Below are 19,210 nucleotides of genomic sequence, written 5' to 3'. Positions count from 1 at the left end.
ATTCTATCATTCTTTCATAGATAATGTTAGCCCTATTTTATCATGCATCTATTGTTTCATTCTGACTTTTTAGTTTTTTGCTGTTTTATTTCATTTTTTTTTCATAAATACAGAACATTTGATAATTAAAAATATCAATACAAATGAAACCTCTGTGTCACATGAATAGCGTTTATAGCTTTTAGTCTAGCTTCCATCAGTCTGGAAATATCCTTTCCTATTAACATTTTATTATAAACATGCTTTTAGTATATGTGTAAACCATACTAGATTTTATATAACAGTCACATACGCCAGTTGCATGGCTGATTTGTGTACAAACGACAATCAACTTGAAACACATGATTAATGCCCGATCAAGTTTTTAGTGACTTTTTTTTTTGTTTGGTTCAGTAGCTAGCCGATTATCTAGCATTGTTCTAATGACTAGTATCATATTTTCTGAAGTCAAATTCAAACTCAATATAACACATAGACTCGGTAGTAACGGTTTCACTATATATAGTTGTCTATATGTTGCCTCGTTTAACTTTATTTCACTACATATACTGGCACATTTATTTTGGCTGGTTTGACCCGTTTCAATTTTGGTTAATATATTTTGACTCATTTAGTATTGATTCACTATATATATATATTGACACATTTGACCCATTCCTATTTTGATTGATATATGCTTTCGACCCATGTAATATTGATTCACTAGATTTTGGCACATTTGACCAACATCTAAACCGCTATCGATGACCAAATTTGTTTCAATATCGTTGATTGCATGTGTTTTATAAGTTTCTTCTAATTTAACTTCTGAATATATTATGTTGTGTATGTGTATCAACAAAAGTTGGATATGTTATTCAGTTCATGTACATTATTTTATAATATGAAGACAATACATATTACAAACATGATGTTGAAATCTACCTATTTTATAATAGAAGCTTTATTCATGATTAGAAACTTAAGGACCTAAGGACTTATGTAAGCAAACATTCAATCAAGAATAAACAACAAGAACTGGGATGAACGGTATAAAGACACTTGTATTGATCGAACTAGACATCCACTATAATCTTTTTCCATCTAATTGGCATAAATACCAATGACATGACCGACGTGATCAGGGGCGAAGGTTATTAGGGACCCGCGTGTCCCCGGTTCCAGTTTTTTCGTTTCGTAGTGTAAATTTTCATGATTTTGTTTGAAATTTTTTATAGGTATTGAGTCTGGCACCTCCAAAATATTTTTCCATGACTTCGGTCACCCCTTTGGCCAAAGTTTATTCACTAGACGTGATGATTCACTAAGTTAATTATTTGTCACTGACGCTTGCTAAATTCCTAGATAACTCCACATTATTTATGTGAGTTTTGATGAATATTCCTACGATATATAAGAAATATGTCTATGGTTGACTAGTGTCTATGGTTGTTGACGGTTGTCCGAGAAAGTATCTCTAATCGATCTCATCGTCAAACATCGTGACTCTTAGTTTGTTTATATAGGGCTGTTAAGAACAGTTTGTAAAAACAACAATTAATCACATTCACATTCACATTCACATTCACATTCACATTCACATTCACATTCACATTCACTTTCAGGTAGCGTTGTATATAAGAATGAAATGCAGAATTGAATGGGTTATATTCCTTCTAAAACATCACAAATTCATTTTATCTACAATTATTTTTTTCATCCCATTCAATCTTTCACCTTACATCACCTCCACCACCCTCCCACCACTACCACTGCCATCACCCACCAGGCCACCACCGCCACCATCACCACCACCAACTACCAACGTTGCCGCCACCTACCACCACCGGCCACCACCGATCACTGCCGCCGCCCACCACTACACCCCACGCTACCACCACCTCGAGTCACCACCAAATTTATTTTATTCCTTCGTCTACCAAACAACACAAAGTTATAATTTATTCTATTCCCACATGATAACCAAACAAAAAAATGAAATGATAATGATCCATTCGATTACCTTGTGTTAAACAATCACAAGTGAATTACCGAATACCAAACTAACAAACACGAACACCAGGTTTGCTCTAAACGATGGAGCGACTCTTTTCTCTTTAATTTATTAATTGACTAACGAAATTCAATATAAGAAAATAAAAGACATAATCCTTATATAGGAAAAACAGAAGTTGTAAAAAAAAGAAGACTAGAAAATAGAAACATAATCAGATTCTAAGTCTGAACGATTCTTTTTCCAAAAACAAATAACTTGACCAACAAGATAGGTAACTTGGTCACCAAGTAACCAAACCTTGATCTCCTCCAACCGCCCCAATGAGACCGAACCGAACCTCCTTTGCTTCGAGTGTTGCTTATGTGTTACACTCCCTCTCAACACTCGTTTCCACCATTCCAATACCTTGGCAAAACTTGATCAACTTGGCGCCAGATAAATTCTTCGTTAGCATATCCGCCAACTGTTCTTCCGTGTTAACATACTTCAAATCAATTTTGCCTTTAAGCATCTTCTCTTGTATGAAATGGTAATGAACTTCAACATGCTTGGTTCTAGCATGAAAAGTTGGATTCTCTGCAAACTTTATAGACGACAAATTATCACCAAACAACGTGACTTTGTGCTCCTTTCCTTGATTCAACTCTTCCAGCAACAATGCTAACCATGTACATTCTTGAGCTGCCATTGCAGCCGCACGATACTCGGCTTCAGTAGTGGACAACGAAATGGTTGGTTGTCGTTTACTACAACACGACACTGCTTCAGACCCAACCATGAATACGTAACCCGTGGGTGATCTCTGAGCACTCAGATTACCAGCATAGTCAGCATCACAGAATCCGACTAGTTCGATCTTAGCCTCCCTCTTGAACAATACTTCATAACTTGGACTCAACTTTACATACCAAAGCACACGTCGAGCTGCTTCCAAATGAGGCTTCCTCGGCTCTTGCATATAACGACTGAGAACGCCAACCGCAAAGGATATGTCCGGTCTAGTAAGTGTTAGATAGATAAGACTACCAATGATTTTCCGATACATGATAGGATCCTCGAGAACCTTTCCTTCCTTAGCCCTTAATCGCACATTACACTCCATCGGTGTCACAGCAGGTTTTGCAACTAGCCAAACCAAATTTGCTCAACAACCCTGCTGTGTACTTGTGTTGATGCAACACAATCCCCTCTGGTTTATACTCAACTTCTAATCAAAGGAAATGCTTCAATTTACCCAAATCCTTCATACAAAACCTGACACACATATTTAGTTTAAGTTAATTAATTTCATCAACTAGATCACCGGTAACAATAAGATCATCCAAGTATACGAGTACCACCACGACTTTATTCCATTAGACTCGAAAAAATAAACTTGTATCGGATAAAGTAGAAACGAACCCGTTCGCCTCTAAAAATTCTCCAATTTTACCGAACCACACTCGCAGTGATTGTTTCAACCCGTACAATGGCTTCTTGAGCTTACACACATGGTTTGGATACTTAAGACTTTCAAACCGCATTGGTTGATCCATGTATATAACATGATCGAGGTCCCCATACAAGAATGCATTACTCACAACCATCTGCCATAACATCCAATCTTTACTTGCGGCTATGGCTAAAAATACACGAACCGTTGTGAGTTTAGCAACCGGGCTAAATGTTTCTTCATAATCTAACCTGAACTGTTGTGAAAAACCCCGAGCTACTAAGCAAGCTTTAAACCATTCAACCGGCCCATTGGTTTTTCTTTTAATCTTGAATACCCATTTACAAGATATGGGCCTCACGTCTTTTGGTTTTGGAATTAACTCCCTGTTTTGGTTTTTCACAAGTGCATCAAGCTCATCTTTCATTGCACTCACCCGCTGATCTTTGCCTTTTGCTTGTTCAAATGACTCCGGTTCTGAATCTTCTAAATTTTCTAAGAATGCCACATTAGCGTATCTTAGATTAGGCTTCCGCACTCGAGTAGACCGCCGAACACTTTGTTCACCAGATTCTGTTTCAACCGTATGATTATTGTTGAAGTTGGTTCCTGTTCGCCATGGATTGCGTCTGGAAGTTGTTGACTGGCTTCCTTCATTAACCAGATCTTCATCGTCTGATGATGATATAGATGGAACACCCAGATTTAGTTTTTCTTGTTTTTCTGTTTCAACAACGGTGAGTCGGGTAAGGATTCATGATTATCTGACCACCAAGACGATGCTTCATCAAAGATCACGTTTCGAAACACGTAGCACTTTCCGGTTGTAGGGTCACAACATCTCCAACCCTTCTTTTGGTTGTCATATCCTACGAAGATACATCGAACCGCTTTCTTTTCCATTTTGTGTCGGATATAACCTGGCACAAATACATAACAAACGCAACCGGAAACACGAAAATAGCTAACATTCGGTTTAGTATTAAATAATTTTTCAAAAGCTGATGAATACTTCATATTTTGTTTCGGTGTTCAGTTATTAACATAGGCTGCGGTTTTCATAGATTCTGCCCAAAAACGTCTTGGTACGTTTTTATCATGAATCATGCTTCCCGATAGTTCGGTTAGAGTTAGATTCTTTCGCTCGGATACACCATTTTGCTGTGGTGTGTTTGAACATGTAAGTTGCCTTCGTATCTTGCACTCCTTTAGATACTCGTTGAACTCTCTTGATGTGTACTCTCCCCTGTTATCAGACCGAAGACACTCGACATCATACTTTGTCTCCCGTTCAGCCTCGCCTTTAAACTCCTTAAATTTGCTGAAGGCCTCAGACTTTTCCTTCATGAAATAAACCCACAAGAACCTAGAAAAATCATCAATAAAGGTTATCATATATTTCATACCCGAGATTGAAGCTTGCTTCACAGGTCCGAACACATCGGAATGCACAAGCTCTAGCGGTTTGGTTGATCGATGTGTGGAACTTTCAAACGGCTGCTGTTTAGACTTCCCGAATTGACACCCGGCACAAACCACATCTTTGTTAACTTCCAGCTTTGGTAGACCAACTACTAAGCACCCCACATGACTTAACCGTTTATCCCATATGTCTATATTTTGGTTTAACTTCGTCTTTTCTACATATGTTGTACCAGCCGAGAGAACATAAACCGCCTCATTCTTTTTCCCTCATAAGACTGGTTTCGACTTGGTCTTAAGCTCATCGAACACCAAGACTTCTTTTGGCCCGAATAGAACATATCTACCCGTCTCGATTATTTGTGGTACCAAAAGTAAGTTTTTCTTCTTACCTGGTACATGATAGACGTTATCCAACACGTACTCATCCTTGTAGCTTCTAGGGTGAAACCGAACATGCCAGACATGGGCAATATTGTGTCGTGAATCATCGGCAATCACGACGACTCGACTGCCCTCATACTTAACGGGATTTTTCAGTCTCTCTTTATTTCCCGTCATGTGATTTGAACAACCCGAGTCCACAATCCATTCTTCCATCATACAACTCTTACGTTCTTTCGTGGTTGTTAAAGCCATGATTGGTTCTTCACTTGCATAATGGGCTTCAACATCCCATCCTTCCTCTTCACGAGTCGCTGCAACATTCCCCTCTTCATCCCTCTTAGTTGGACAATCCCTAGCCATATGACCTCTCAAACCACAATTATAACATTTATTAGGAAACTTCTTTCCCATGTTTCGTTCCTTCTTTCCACTAAACTCCGTGTTATAACTTTGTTCCTTATAATAATTTTGACCTCCTTGTTTCTTGGACCTATCAAACTCGCCCTTGTGGTTTTGACCTTTTGCAATCGATACTTACCCTTTTCTTTATTAGCATACATAGCCGTCTCTTCTTTCTTGATCGATTCACCAATCAACACGTCGGCCATCTGTTTAGCACAGGTTCTCAAACTCAACAAGAGTGGGTTGTGTTGGGCACCCTTGTATTGCAGCCACATAGCTCCTGAATTTGGGTTTTAACCCGTGAATTATAATCCTCTTCATACGAGCTTGACCGATTCTAGCTTCTTGGTCTAACTCCCCGATCTCCCTACATAGTGTTTTTACCTTGTTAAAGTATTGGGGAATCGAGAGTTCTTTCTGACTTACAGAAAATAGCTCATTCTCAAGTAGTTGTAGTTTCGCATCGTTTCTTTTAGAGAACAACATAGCTAACGCGTCCCAGGCTTGCTTTGGTGTCGCGATATCTCGAATGTTTTCAAGCAGTTCATCCTCAACGGTTGTTTTTAGGATGAACATCGCCCTTCCGACTTTAACTCTCCACTTGTGTATTGCCCCGTTAGTATCAATTATTGGTTCCTCTATGCTATCTCCGTTGACGACTTCCCACAAATCCGACCCTTGTAGATACGAACTCATACAAGTGGACCATGTGTTATAATTCGAATCATTCAACTTCTTCACGTTCCCAAGACCTTGAAAATCTGCCATAACTAACAGGTGTGTTCCTTCTTCTTTTCACCGGTTTGTCTTTGATCTACAGTCGATCAATCGCCAGAAGCAATCAATCGAGTAAAACTACAAAGGCTGGACTACGATCGATGAACACGTACGACAAATGCTTTGGTGAATTGGCTCTGATACCACTTGTTAAACAATCACAAGTGAATATCGAATACCAAACTAACAAACACGAACACCAAGTTTGCTCTAAACGATGGAGCGACTCATTTCTCTTTTATTAATCGACTAACGAAATAACTTGACCAACAAGATAGGTAACTTGGTCACCAAGTAACCAAGCCTTGATCTCCTCCAACCGCCCCTATGAGACCGAACCGAACCTCCCTTGCTTCGAGTGTTGCTTCTGTTTTACACCTTGTTCATTCCATTCCCACAACCATTTCATTCCCTCGTCAATTCCATTGCCCATACAAAACATATCAATTACAAGTTCCAGTTAGTTTATGCTATAAATAATAATTATATATAACTAGCAGAATTACCCGCACGTTGTAACGGGAATTCGGTCAGTAATGACTCAGTTAAGTATAGAAACTGAAAAAAACCTTGATGCACTGGTATCTATGTACTATACTATGACTGTCTGAATTTATTTACAAATAATTTCAATTAACCGAAAGACGAAACAATATGGGACTTTATGTAACAAAAGATGAAACAATTGATTAGGACTCCGTGCACCATCTGGATTTGTTTATCAAATAATTTTAATTAATACAATAACTTTGAAAAATAAATGGAAAATAAAATAGATCAAACCGACAAATAAAATTAAAATATATATATTATCCCTATAATAATCAATTGTCCCAATGTTAAAAAATAAAGCATTCATGTATCTTTGTCTAACAATCTTTATCACACACAACACATATAAAACCAGAGTTGAAACAAACCGGTTCCCATTATAAATTAAGAGTGATTAAACTTTTTAACTGTCTTAACGTGTGGTTTATTTACGGCTGTTAAAAAGCTCCCGACTCATTCAAAAAAGCTCACTCGAAATCGGCTCGTTTGTAAATGAGCCAAACCCGAGCCAATGTAAGTTAGCTCTTTGGCTTGGTCATTAGGCTCATTATTACAAGTCAAACATAGATAAAGCTACCAGGTTATTATTAACTTTGCATTTTTATTTATGTGAATATGTAAATAAGATTGTGTGATTAATCCCCACTTTGTACGTTTTGTATATAAAATCAACTTTCGATCAGAGCAGTCCTCTATGTATAATGCTTATATGTATAAAAAGATGTACGTGTTTATAATAAAGAATCCAACCTAAGTCGAATTCGATTTTGTAAACTTGCTAGCGTGAATTAAAATCTAGACATAACTTCACACTAGACTTGAAAAGAAAAGAACTAAAGTTAAACGAGTTATTAACCAACCCAACTTCTGCATGGGCTACGAATTAATCTTGTCATCCAAGTTCCAGCCCTCATTATCTATAAAACTAATCCTATAATTAAAAACCTAAAATCAAACTGAAGTAAGTCACAATTGTTGGGTTCGTAGGCCTTGTTGGCCCGATTTATTATTTAAAGTCCTAAAAGGGCAGACGGGTGTAGGGTGGCCAGACCGACGCCCGGCCCGGTTTGAATTTCTTGTTCAATAATTTACAAACCCTAGACTAGTCTTCTATTTAAACAATGTTATGTACTTGTAATCCATTGCCACTCAATAAAGAATATATAGTTGCCACCCGTGGACGTAGGTCAGTTTAGACCGAACCACGTTAAATCCTCGTGTCCGTTTATTGCTTTCGCGTGTGTGTTCGGTTTGTTTGTGTGTTTAATCCTAACAAGTGGTATCAGAGTCGAAGTTACGGTTACATACAGGAGAAACACAGTCGCTAGAGAAATTGTGTGGATCTAACTTGGGTTACGTTTTTTATATTTTTTGGCAGTTGGCCATTAATTCAACTTTGATTATTCGATCTATACAGTAGTCAACCCCGCCGCTGTTTCTTGGGTCCATCAACCAGAAGAGACAATAAAGAAAATAGGTAAAAAGGTTGTTCTCTTTTGTGAACACACAGCCACCACGCCAAGTTAAATAAAAAAATCAACAAAGTTTTTGTTGTGTTGAATCATCCAAAGAAGAAAGAAAAACAAATAACAGTGGCCTTGTTTTTCTTCGTTGAGCATCGACCAACAATAGAATAAAAACAATTATATTGCTTTGTTTTTTAGCCATCTTTTAATTAGAAAGAAGCTAGAGAAAGCAGGTTTGCGTTTCTAGTTCGTTTCAGTTTTTGATTATTGTTTAGGTTTGGGGTTGATTTGTGAGTTTGCAACGGTTTTTGATTATTGGGTTTTGGCGTTTATCGTGCAGTTTAGCCGGGTGGTTTTGTTGTGGTTTTCGGGGGTTATTTTTTATTCAAGTTTCGCCTAGTCATTGTCATGGCAGAAGACGGAAAGGTTATGATACAAAAGTTTGATGGACAAAAGTTTGGTTGGTGGAAGATGCAGGTTGAAGCGCTACTTTGTCAGAAAGACTTGGATGTAGTGCTAGAAGATGAAAAACCAGAAAAGATGTCAGAAGCATATTGGAAGAAGTTAGACAAGAAGGCTCGAGCATGTATTACTTTGTCGTTGTCGAAAGATGTGGCATTTAACATCATGTAGGAAACCACAGCGCGTGGTATGATGGATGCACTGTCCAACATGTATGAGAAGCCCTCTGCAGCAAATAAGGTCTATCTTATCCGAGAGCTAGTTACTACAAAAATGAAAGAGGGCGGGTCTATTGCAATGCATATTAATAATCTTAATTCAATCCTGTCCCGCTTAGTGTCAGTCGACATTAAGTTTGATGATGAAGTTCAAGGTCTTTTGTTATTATCCTCTTTTCCCGATAGTTGGTCGCAAACAGTGACTGCGGTTTGTAGTTCGTCTACAAAAATTACTTTTGATTCGATTCGGGATTTGATTATTGGAGAAGATTCACAACGCAGAAGTTCAGGTGAATCAGCAGGTAATATATTAGTCACAGAAGGCAGAGGTAGGGGAAAACACCGAGGCAGTGGGAGCAGGAAGAGGAGTCAGTCTAAGACTCGTAAAGATATTGAATGCTGGGGTTGTAAAGAGAAGGGTTACTTCAGGAATCAGTGTCCAAAAGGTAAGAAAGAGGTGAACGTTACAGAAGACGACACAGATGACGGAGTCAGTAGTGATGAGGCTTTGGTTTGCAGTGTTGAGAGTAACGTTTATTCTTGGGTGATGGATTCCGGTGCATCGTTTCATGCCACTCACTGTAGTGAAACAATGAAGAATCTAAAGTTTGGGGATTTTGGAAAGGTTTGACTTGCGAACGATGATATTTTAGAGGTTATGGGTATGGGAGATGTTGATTTGATAACTTCAGCCGATACTTCTTGGACTTTGAAAGATGTTAGGGTTATTCCAAGTTTGAAGAAACGTTTGATTTCAGTTGGGCAGTTGGATGACCAGGGGCACGATGTTAAGTTTGGGAATGGGCAGTGGAAAGTAGTCAAAGGGAATCTCGTGGTTGTTCGTGGCAAGAAAATGAGTTCGTTGTATATGGTCGATATGTCACTGAAAGGAGTGGATTCAGTTTTGGTGAAAGACAAAGTCCGGTTTACAGAATCTCGTGGGCAGAAGAAGGTTCGTTTTGCAAGTAACAAACCTAGAGCCAAAGTGAAGATTCAGGTTGAACGAGCTAGGAAGGTTAAATCAGTCAAAGGACATCGTGACAGTGGGGCACATGTCGTGTTTCAGTTACAGTTCCATGTCGAATGTGGATTAAGAAAATCAGTATTCCAGCTGTAAAAGTCTCTCCAGTGGATTACTTGCTGAATATGGAGAGTGTTTGTTCTCAAGGTATCTCAGGATCCGGTAGTTTGTTTCAGTGGGAGCCGGTAGGGACAGAGAACGGGTCAGGGGCAGTTTTAGCCGTGACTGACGTGTTGGAGTTCCGGGGAGCTTCAACAGGGCCTTCAGGTTAATTGATGAGAAGGCGGTGACAGCTAGAAGTTTAATGATAGATTATAGAAGTACAATGAGGAGTGCAGACGAGAGTACTCAAGGCTTCCGAGTGGGAGATTGTTGGGTTCATAGGCCTTGTTGGCCCGGTTTATTATTTGAAGTCCAAAGGGCAGACGGGTGTAGGGTGGCCAGACCGAAGCCTGGCCTGGTTTGGAATTCTTGTTCAATAATTTACAAACCCTAGACTAGTCTCTATTTAAACAATGTTATGTACTTGTAATCCTTTGCCACTTAATAAAGAAAATCTAGTTGCCACCCGTGGACGTAGGCCAGTTTAAACTGAACCACGTTAAATCCTCATGTCCGTTTATTGCTTTCGCGTGTGTGTTCGGTTCGTGTGTGTGCTTAATCCTAACAACAATGTCCCCCAACATTCCTTTGGATATCCAGATAGAAATCATCAAACATCTTCCTGCCAAATCTCTTATTCGATTCAGGTCGGTTTCGAAACAGTGGAAGTCTGTGATTCATAGCTCTGAATTTATCACCTCTCAACATCACAACGTCAACCTGCATCATCTGCTGATAAGGTACAAAGTAGCTCCTGAGGAAGATAAGCATGTTTCTATTGTTGATGATGATAGCTTTTCCCAATGCATGTTTTATCCTATACTTCCTCTCACTGTTAAGCCTGCTAGTTATCCGTTAATGCTCGATTGCTCTCACGGATTGGTGTGTTTGTTCAGTTTTGATCGGTACGGAAATATGATGATTGTTGTTTGGAATCCCTCAATTAGGAAATCTGTTGGTATAATGTTTCCGTATCATTCCGAAGTTATTGGTTTTGGGGTTTGTCCTAAAACTAGCGACCCTAAGATTGTCAAGATCACACGTGATAATTGGCAGGCTGATTTCACATTAAGCTCTAGGGCTTGGAGGAGTGTATTTAGGAATCTGCCTTATAAATCACTTGTATTTTCATATTCCCAGGTAGTCATTGATGGGGTAATTATTCATTGGCATACTTTTGATTTGGCTACAAGTAATTATAGAATTATTTCATTTGACTTCACAAGTGAAGAATTTGGAGAGCTAGATCTTCCAGATACTTTAGCGGACTATAGAAGTGTGTTTAGTCGGCACATATTTTGGCTCAACGAGTCTCTTGCCGTGCTTAACTACCGTGAAGATGATGCAGGGAAACGAGTTTGTGATGTATGGAAGATGTTGAAAAATGGTGTTCCACAATCCTCGTTTACAAAACTATTCACTGTTATGCATAAGTTGGAAGATGGTAGAATAATTGGATTTCAAAAGAATGGCCAACTGATGGTCGAGCATTTGTACAGAAGTAGTATTCTCAGAAAAGAACTTGGAGTTTATGATCCCTTCTCAGGACACACTAGTGGTCTTGGGATTTATGGTTATGCCTTCATGATGACCTTTTACACAGAATCATTACTTCTGCTTAATTACACTTACACTGATTCTACCATTCGTTCATAGATGATGTTGGCCCTATTGCATCATGCATCTGTTGTTTCATTTTTGTGCTGTTTTATTTTTTATTTTTATTTGTCAGAAATACAGAACATTTATTAGTTGAAATATCAATGCTATGAAGCCTCTGTGTCACAGGAATAGCATTTATAGCTTTAGTCTAGCTTCCAATCCAATACCATACCTGAAAAATATCATTACCTATTATCATTTGACTATAAACATGCTTAATTAGTATATGAGTAAATGCTAGATTTTTATTTAACAGTTGCATACGCCAGTTGCAAGGCGATGCGTGTACAAACAGCAGTCAACTTGAAGCACATTAACGTCCTGTCAAGTTTTTAATGACTAGTATCATCTTTTTCTGAAGTCAAATTCAAACTCAATATAACACATAGACTCAGTGGTAACGATTTCATTACAGTTATCTATGTATTGCCTCATTATTTCACTATATATACTGGCAGATGTTTTTGGCATTTTTGACCCGTTTCAGTTTTGATACGTCACTGCGAAACTCCTACAGTCATTGTTGAGATCCAAATCAGCTTTTATTTCACAGCCAAGGTAATATTCGATTCTCTTAGGGGTTGACAAACCTTGAAAAATAGGCCCCATAGTATGCCACACGTATATTGTATGAACGTAATTGTGAAGAAAAAATAAAGTGGCTCAGTGAAGTGTGAATGAACCCAGTATATGGGTTAATCCATAGAAAATGGCAGAAAACATAAACCTTACTTTTGGCTAATGTATGGTAATAGCAGATAGTGATCTTTTACTCTAATTTGTTTGAGCCATTTTATTAAATCACAATAATACCATTAGTGTATGTTATTAAGTTTCTTCATGTTGTTATTGTATAATGTAAACATGTTTATGAGTAATATACACTAATTTCTCTCTACAATCTTTTGTTTTCTTACAAGTATATATGAATTGGTGTGTCAAAAAATGTATTCACAATCACAGATTCACAGGGCATAACTTCCGTAAACTTGTGATGCACCTTCCCCTAAGTTGCAAGTCACAACCATTCTAATACTGAGTAGAACATGAGCTTTAAACATGAAAACATATGACACACAATAATGTATGTCATCTTTCTAATGCCAAGGCTTTCCTTGACGTGATTCAGCAAATCATCTAGCAGCGCATCAAACAACCTTTTTAGTAAAAAAAACATGCATCCAACAAGCTGGCAGCGCATTGTGTTAATCGTTTTCATACGATTGCGACGTAAACATCACTGCTTTAAAAAAAATTGAAAAAAAAATCATTATAATCATTCCTATTTTTAACAAGTCACTAGTACTGTATGCAATCCTAGTCAATGGTCTAACCACACATTTTTGCCTTAATTCACTCTTAGCAAATTGCAAATAATGTATGTTTTATCTATCGACATTTGCACATATGTTACATGTAATCCTCTTTAATGATCACTATATTATGTAATCCTCTTTTGTCACATTTTTTAAAGTTTCAAAATTTCCTTTTTGCGCTTTCAAGAAAACAGTTTTTTAAAACTATTGTAAATTTTGACTGGTATCAAGAAAATATCTTATAAACAATATTCATAAGTTCTTGTAAAAGGGTAAAAATTTCCTATTTTTTTGCATAGAGATCACTGTGATTATGTTTATACAAACGAAAATCGCATTAGAAGCTTTACAGATTTAAATTTCTCTCCTTTCTTATTATGAAGCGGAACCACACGAATCCCCGGTCTCAGTTCAGAGACGGGCAAACATGTTTGGCCCGCAAAGTCATCGCTGTCTACATCGTATTCTTGTACTGCAATCTCAAGTAAAGCGAGCTCGGGGACTGTCAATGGGAATGTGAATTCTTCATTCCATACAGGTGTCCAGTCATCTCCAATTACTTTGGTTTTCTTCTTAGCCACATCAGCAGATACTCCAGCCATGTACACCTGTTGGATCACATTATTTGAGATTGTTAAAAGTTGTTTAGATGCCTTGAATCTTATTTCATAAGGAAATATAAAAACCTTTGTATAGAAATCAGGTGGTGAGTATGAATCAAAGTGAGTCTGACTAAAATCCAAACGCCACCCGTCGCCCATATACACTTTCACCTGAAAATAAAAACACATATTTATAGAGTATTTCGAGGCCCTTGAAATCCAAGAAACAAATTGATGACTGATAAATTCTGTATGTAACTTAATGTTAAGCCCATTAGAGTTAAGCTCATAAGGGTTATATACTCGTGCACACTGGTTCATTAGGACATATATTAATATGAAATCTTACGTAATGTACAGCCAGGTGCCAGACGGCCCCTAACCCTAACTAGGCCAATGAAAACTTGGCTTTGGGTCGGTTTTTGGCCTTTGGAAGCTATTTCGTGTCGGTTTTCTTGGTATTCAGTTTTACAATGGGTTCGGTCTGTTTTATCATTGGGCTTGAAAACTTTTGGCAAAAAAATGGCCCAAAATAATGAATTTGCTTGAAACTTTGGGCCTTATTATTACTATTTGTTAATTAATGATTATATGGTAATTATACTTTAAGCCAAAAATTTTTGGGCTGCACAATTTATTATTTTATCAGTTTTTCGGTTCTGAACCATTCGGTTTGGTTGATGCAATACCGAATCTGAACTGAGAAGTTAATTTATAGAAAACATAAAACCAAACCGTCGGTTTTTATTGTGTTCGATTACGCCAGTTATTCTGGTTACAGTTTGGTTTCGTGCACACCCCTAATCCTACTGCTTAATTGTGCTTAACCCTAAATGACAGACAATATTCGTATAATGACTTATTAACCTTCAAAGTTTTCTTCACTGGTAATTCCGCCTTGGGGTCAAATACTTCATCATTTGGGCCTTTGTTCATAAGAAAATCGGGTTTTCTAAGATAACCACACCCTCCATTTGCTTTGAACATACCATGCATCATCCATAGCGATCTCCCGTACCCCTAATTAAAATCAATAAACATGTAAGAAATAAACAAAATCGATTCAACAAGAAATTTGACTTCAAAACTCACCTGCATATTGAAGGCAACCATTTGCGCACCGTGCATCCATGCAGTAAGTGGTTTAAAGTTTGTAGAGGTGACCCGTGTTCCCTTTGGAAACACGCGGAGGATGTACTTTTGAGTGAATCTATATGCAAGTGAACCCCTATTTAGTCTCAAATAGAAGAACTAGCCACTTGCTTACATTCGAATGTCAAAAACGTAATTGGCATTGCAAGTATTATTTAGGGGACTTTGAAAGTATTGTTCCAGAACACTAAATTATTGTGATAATAAAAAGAACAAATCTAAATCGATTCAACTGTTTACTAATGGTTTATATTTTCTAAAAAAAAATAGTTTTTACATATACTTGTGATTATTTTAACTTTGAAATGTTTACATAAACATGTGTAGGTATATATTGCATACAAATAACCTACACATGTGTAGGTCATATACTGAATTAGTGATACATAAATGAAATTTATTCATATTGTTTCTTCTTTTGAATTTTAAGAAAGATGAATAAACATTAGATTTCAATCATTTACTTATATTTAAAAGCTTTTAAGATTGAAAAACGAATGATCTATTTTTATTTTTTTTTTGTTCTTGTACGTGTGTGTGTGTATAATTGATTTAAGCGCTCAAAAAATAATAGTTACTTGTTTACCTGACAATATCATCTCCATAAAGATTTGCAGCTTTTAGAAGGGAATCTTCACTCACACTAAGACGTTTCACTTTCCCGGGCTTGTCCCTTAGTGCATTTCTTGTTCCATTTTTTGGTTTTGAAGCACGAATAGCAATGAGATGTTTGTATTCAAGGGTCGTTTTTTGCCCAAAGTGTTCGTCAGTATCATCATCGTCGTCGTCGTCTTCTTCATTATCATCATCTTTATAATCCACACCAAGGATTTCCGATAATGATAATGGTCGGGTTGCGCTAGAGCATGCTTCATTTGCACAAGATTTATTACTTACATCATTTTTGACAAGGATTGAGTTGACTCTCTCATTATCATCAGCAGCAGCAGCATTATGATCACTGTTGCTCTGCCATTAAGAAACCGAGTTGAAACAAACCCAAAGAGTGATTAAACTTTCAACTGTCTTAGCGTGTGGTTTATTTATGGTTGTTCAAAAAGCTTGCGACTCGCTCAAAAAAGCTCACTCGAAATCCGCTCGTTTGTAAATGAGCATGGCCCAAGCCAAGGTAAGCTCAGCTCATTGGCCCGCTCATTAGGCTCATTTAGCTGGCTCACTCGTCGGCTCGTTTAAATTAAAGCCCAAATTTTAATATATACAAATCATAACACAAAATTATAACCCAAATTTTGATATATATAAATTGTACATTTTGTAGTTTGTTAAGTACGCATTATGTGCATAATAACATAACACTTTTTTTCTTTTATAAATGTCAGTATATGTGAAAAATATTATCTTAATTAAGAAAAACAAACGAGCTGGCACGACGAGTCACAAGGTCAAACCAAGCTGAGTTGGCTTGGCTTGTAAATGAGCCGATCCCAAGCTCAGCTACACTTGGCTCCTTTACAGCCCTAGGTCAAACCAGGTTCATATCAGAGCGGGTTGTGAGCAAAATGGGTTCGGGTCAAATCGGGCTACTTTAAAAAAGTATCGACATGGCTTGGGTCAAAACGGGTCCTAACCAAAATGAAATTGATTGAATGGTTTAAAAATAAATAAATTTCTAGCCAATTCACCCTTTGATCATCCGGCTCATCATCAGACGAGTGTTCTTTGTCCACATTCTTGGATTCAAGGTACTCCTTCGGCTCTTTCGTTGAAAGAATGATCTGATGTTTTAATGCATCCGGTGAAGGGAGTTCCTCTTTGTCACTTTCCTTTGGTAAATATAGCATATCCCCAAAAATGCTTGTTACCATCTAAAAATCCACATAAGAAATACTAAGTCTCTAAAATGATAAAGAAAGTTTTTTATACTGTAAACATCAACGAATAATAGAAAACTAACCTCCGCAACTTTATCTTGAAGATCTGGTGTAAGATGATCCTCTAAAGTGATTATAACAGGGTATGGAGACTTAACAAATGCGTGTTCTTTAATCGACATTAAACATTTATCAAGTGTTACTGGAGTTGTCAACGTCCTATTCCCATAGAAAAAAATGAACACAAAACCTTGTAATTCGTAGATATGAAAGGAAAGCTTGTTCGCAAAGCATGATAAGTCAAGTCGAAACATGCTAAGTCGAGTCGACCCGCAAACATACTTTGTGCCCATTTCTAAAAGAATGTATAGATAGTTAATTCATTAATAACGTTTGCAAGGCAATATTATACACTAATAATCTGAACCTTTTGAATAAAAAGTAATTTAAATATTTAATGTGTTAAATATAGACTTTGGGTGACTTCCAACCTGTTCAGCCCGTTTTGGACAAAGCACAACTTAGATAAACCATTCATAAGTGAATGGGTCGAATCATAAATGCATACATACCTGCCATGGAGTACATCAATTCCATCTTTTGTACTATTTGGCCATATATCAAGTTCAATCCCCCTAACACCTCTTTTAAGTGCCTTTATGATTGGGACCTCACTAGAATCACTACTCAGTTGATTTCCAGTAAGGTACGAGTTGTGACCGGTGTATATAAAATAATGTTGCAATGGAGCGGTCATGTCATGATGTTCCTGAAATGATACGAGTTGTTAACGGGCATAACACCAAACATAAAAACGCTAAAATATTTTATGCAAATAGACGTGTAAACACATAAAGATTGTATTTTTGGGTGTGTTGTTGGTTTTTTCGTGGGCATCTAGCATTGTTGTTCTACTTGTATTTGGATCCTAATGGCCGATACTCTATAGTCAGGCTTTGAAACCTTTTTACTGAAACTGTTAGTACTTATGTGAAAAGCTAATATAAGTCACAAAAGCTTGATAGCTCATCAAACTTAAATGTATTGGTGTTCATCAAACTTAATGATATAGTTGAATCATGTGACCAAGTTAGCTTTACAATGTGCACATTAATTAGTCTACATATTAATCTACTTAAACATTCAAGAAACTTGGTAAAGAACCAATCTTTTATGTGGGGTACCTCTACCTCAATCTCCATCATCCCCAAGAACCTCAACTTTGACTTTCTAGGTAAATTTGTGGATTTTCAACTCTAAAATTGACCTAAAATTCTAAAAATATACCAACAAAATGCAATTAATTCGATGGCATATATATGATCCTAACATCAAACTAGAGTATTACATTAACATCATAATCTTCACTAAACTTACATGTATCCGTATTCATCAAATATAATAATATAGTGACAATGTTGCTTTACAATGTACAAATTAATTAGCTATCTACATACTACTATTCCGCTTAAAACATTCAAGAAACTAACAATCTTTTTTCTGTGGGTGCCACTTAAACTCTAATATTCAACAGAAACACACACCTGAGTTTTTATGGGGCCATTGATGTCATCGAGTAACAGATAAGTAAACAGATCATTAACAGTGAAAACATAACGTGTCAGATCGGCCCTTGAGGGCTCAAGAACCCGGTCCATGATCCGTTCCACATCCTGAATTGTGATGCCTTCATCTCCCTGAAACTCAACCAAGAATCTTAAAAACCTGTGCGGTGACATCTCCAATTCACCATTGGTATATGTATTGAATACGTCGATCACGTCCGGTGGTGGGCCCAGTTCGGTAATCTTGAACTTGCGTTCAAAACAGCCGAACATTTTGTAACAATTATACTTGCCACTTTTAACCCTTTGATCTCTGCTCTCACCATCGTCGTACATGTGGGTTCTTGTGGGTTTGGGTTTGCATGCATGTATGAAGATGAACGTCAAAATTAGGGTTTCAAGATGGAGAATGGTGATCGCATGGAACGGTTCTATAATGTGTTGGGAGTTTTTTGAGGTTATGTTGTTTATTTATTTTGTTTTCTTAGATATATTGATTTTGATAATTTGAATAATGTGACACTTAGTATTGTTTTGTTTATGTAATAGGCGGAATAGAATGGATCATTTCAAAAGAATAAATTATCATTCATTAATAGAAATTCCTTTCGTATATAACATTTATGATTTCTTAATAAAGAGTAAAGTCACTACGTGAATGTTGACCTTCGGCCACACGAAAAAAGTGTGGCCGTAGGCCTTTAGCCACACACATTTGGTTCAGGTTATATGTGGCCAAAGGTCGCGACACCGTGGGTATGATATGGCCACACACAGTTTTTAGTGATCTTATGTGGTAATAAGTGTGGCTAAAGGCTACAAGCATTAGTTGCTGGCCATCAAG

The 19,210-nt window shown here is 37.3% G+C and overlaps 3 protein-coding genes and 1 pseudogene across 3 annotated transcripts; 1 reads left to right on the top strand and 3 right to left on the bottom strand.

The window, feature by feature from the left end:
- Positions 1–2,354: 2,354 nt before the first annotated feature.
- On the bottom strand, positions 2,355–3,098 carry LOC143592437 (secreted RxLR effector protein 161 pseudogene; annotated as a pseudogene).
- Positions 3,099–5,849: 2,751 nt separating this feature from the next.
- LOC143592443 (uncharacterized) lies at positions 5,850–6,407 on the bottom strand. The gene has a single exon (XM_077072356.1). The coding sequence runs from the start codon at positions 6,405–6,407 to the stop codon at positions 5,850–5,852; it is 558 nt and encodes a 185-aa protein (XP_076928471.1).
- Positions 6,408–10,807: 4,400 nt separating this feature from the next.
- On the top strand, positions 10,808–11,920 carry LOC143592440 (putative F-box protein At1g32420). Its single transcript, XM_077072353.1, has one exon. It carries the CDS (start codon positions 10,808–10,810, stop codon positions 11,891–11,893), a length of 1,086 nt encoding a protein of 361 aa, XP_076928468.1. The 3' UTR covers positions 11,894–11,920.
- A 1,577-nt stretch (positions 11,921–13,497) lies between these two features.
- Positions 13,498–18,887, bottom strand: LOC143592439 (phosphoinositide phospholipase C 6-like). The gene is made up of 9 exons (XM_077072352.1): positions 18,346–18,887; positions 17,374–17,570; positions 16,885–17,020; positions 16,613–16,795; positions 15,556–15,938; positions 14,910–15,027; positions 14,685–14,837; positions 13,902–13,988; positions 13,498–13,823 (listed from the first exon to the last, which is right to left on the bottom strand). The coding sequence occupies exons 1-9, from the start codon at positions 18,700–18,702 to the stop codon at positions 13,533–13,535; spliced, it is 1,905 nt and encodes a 634-aa protein (XP_076928467.1). The 5' UTR covers positions 18,703–18,887; the 3' UTR covers positions 13,498–13,532.
- Between the last annotated feature and the right edge of the window lie 323 nt (positions 18,888–19,210).

This window comes from Bidens hawaiensis, unplaced genomic scaffold (genome assembly GCF_021521415.1).
Source record: "Bidens hawaiensis isolate Kalapana, Puna unplaced genomic scaffold, B.hawaiensis_p1.1 tig00040804_1, whole genome shotgun sequence".
Taxonomy (NCBI): Eukaryota; Viridiplantae; Streptophyta; class Magnoliopsida; order Asterales; family Asteraceae; genus Bidens; species Bidens hawaiensis.
Note: the sequence above shows the minus strand (reverse complement) of the source record. Positions and strands in the feature narration are given on the sequence as shown.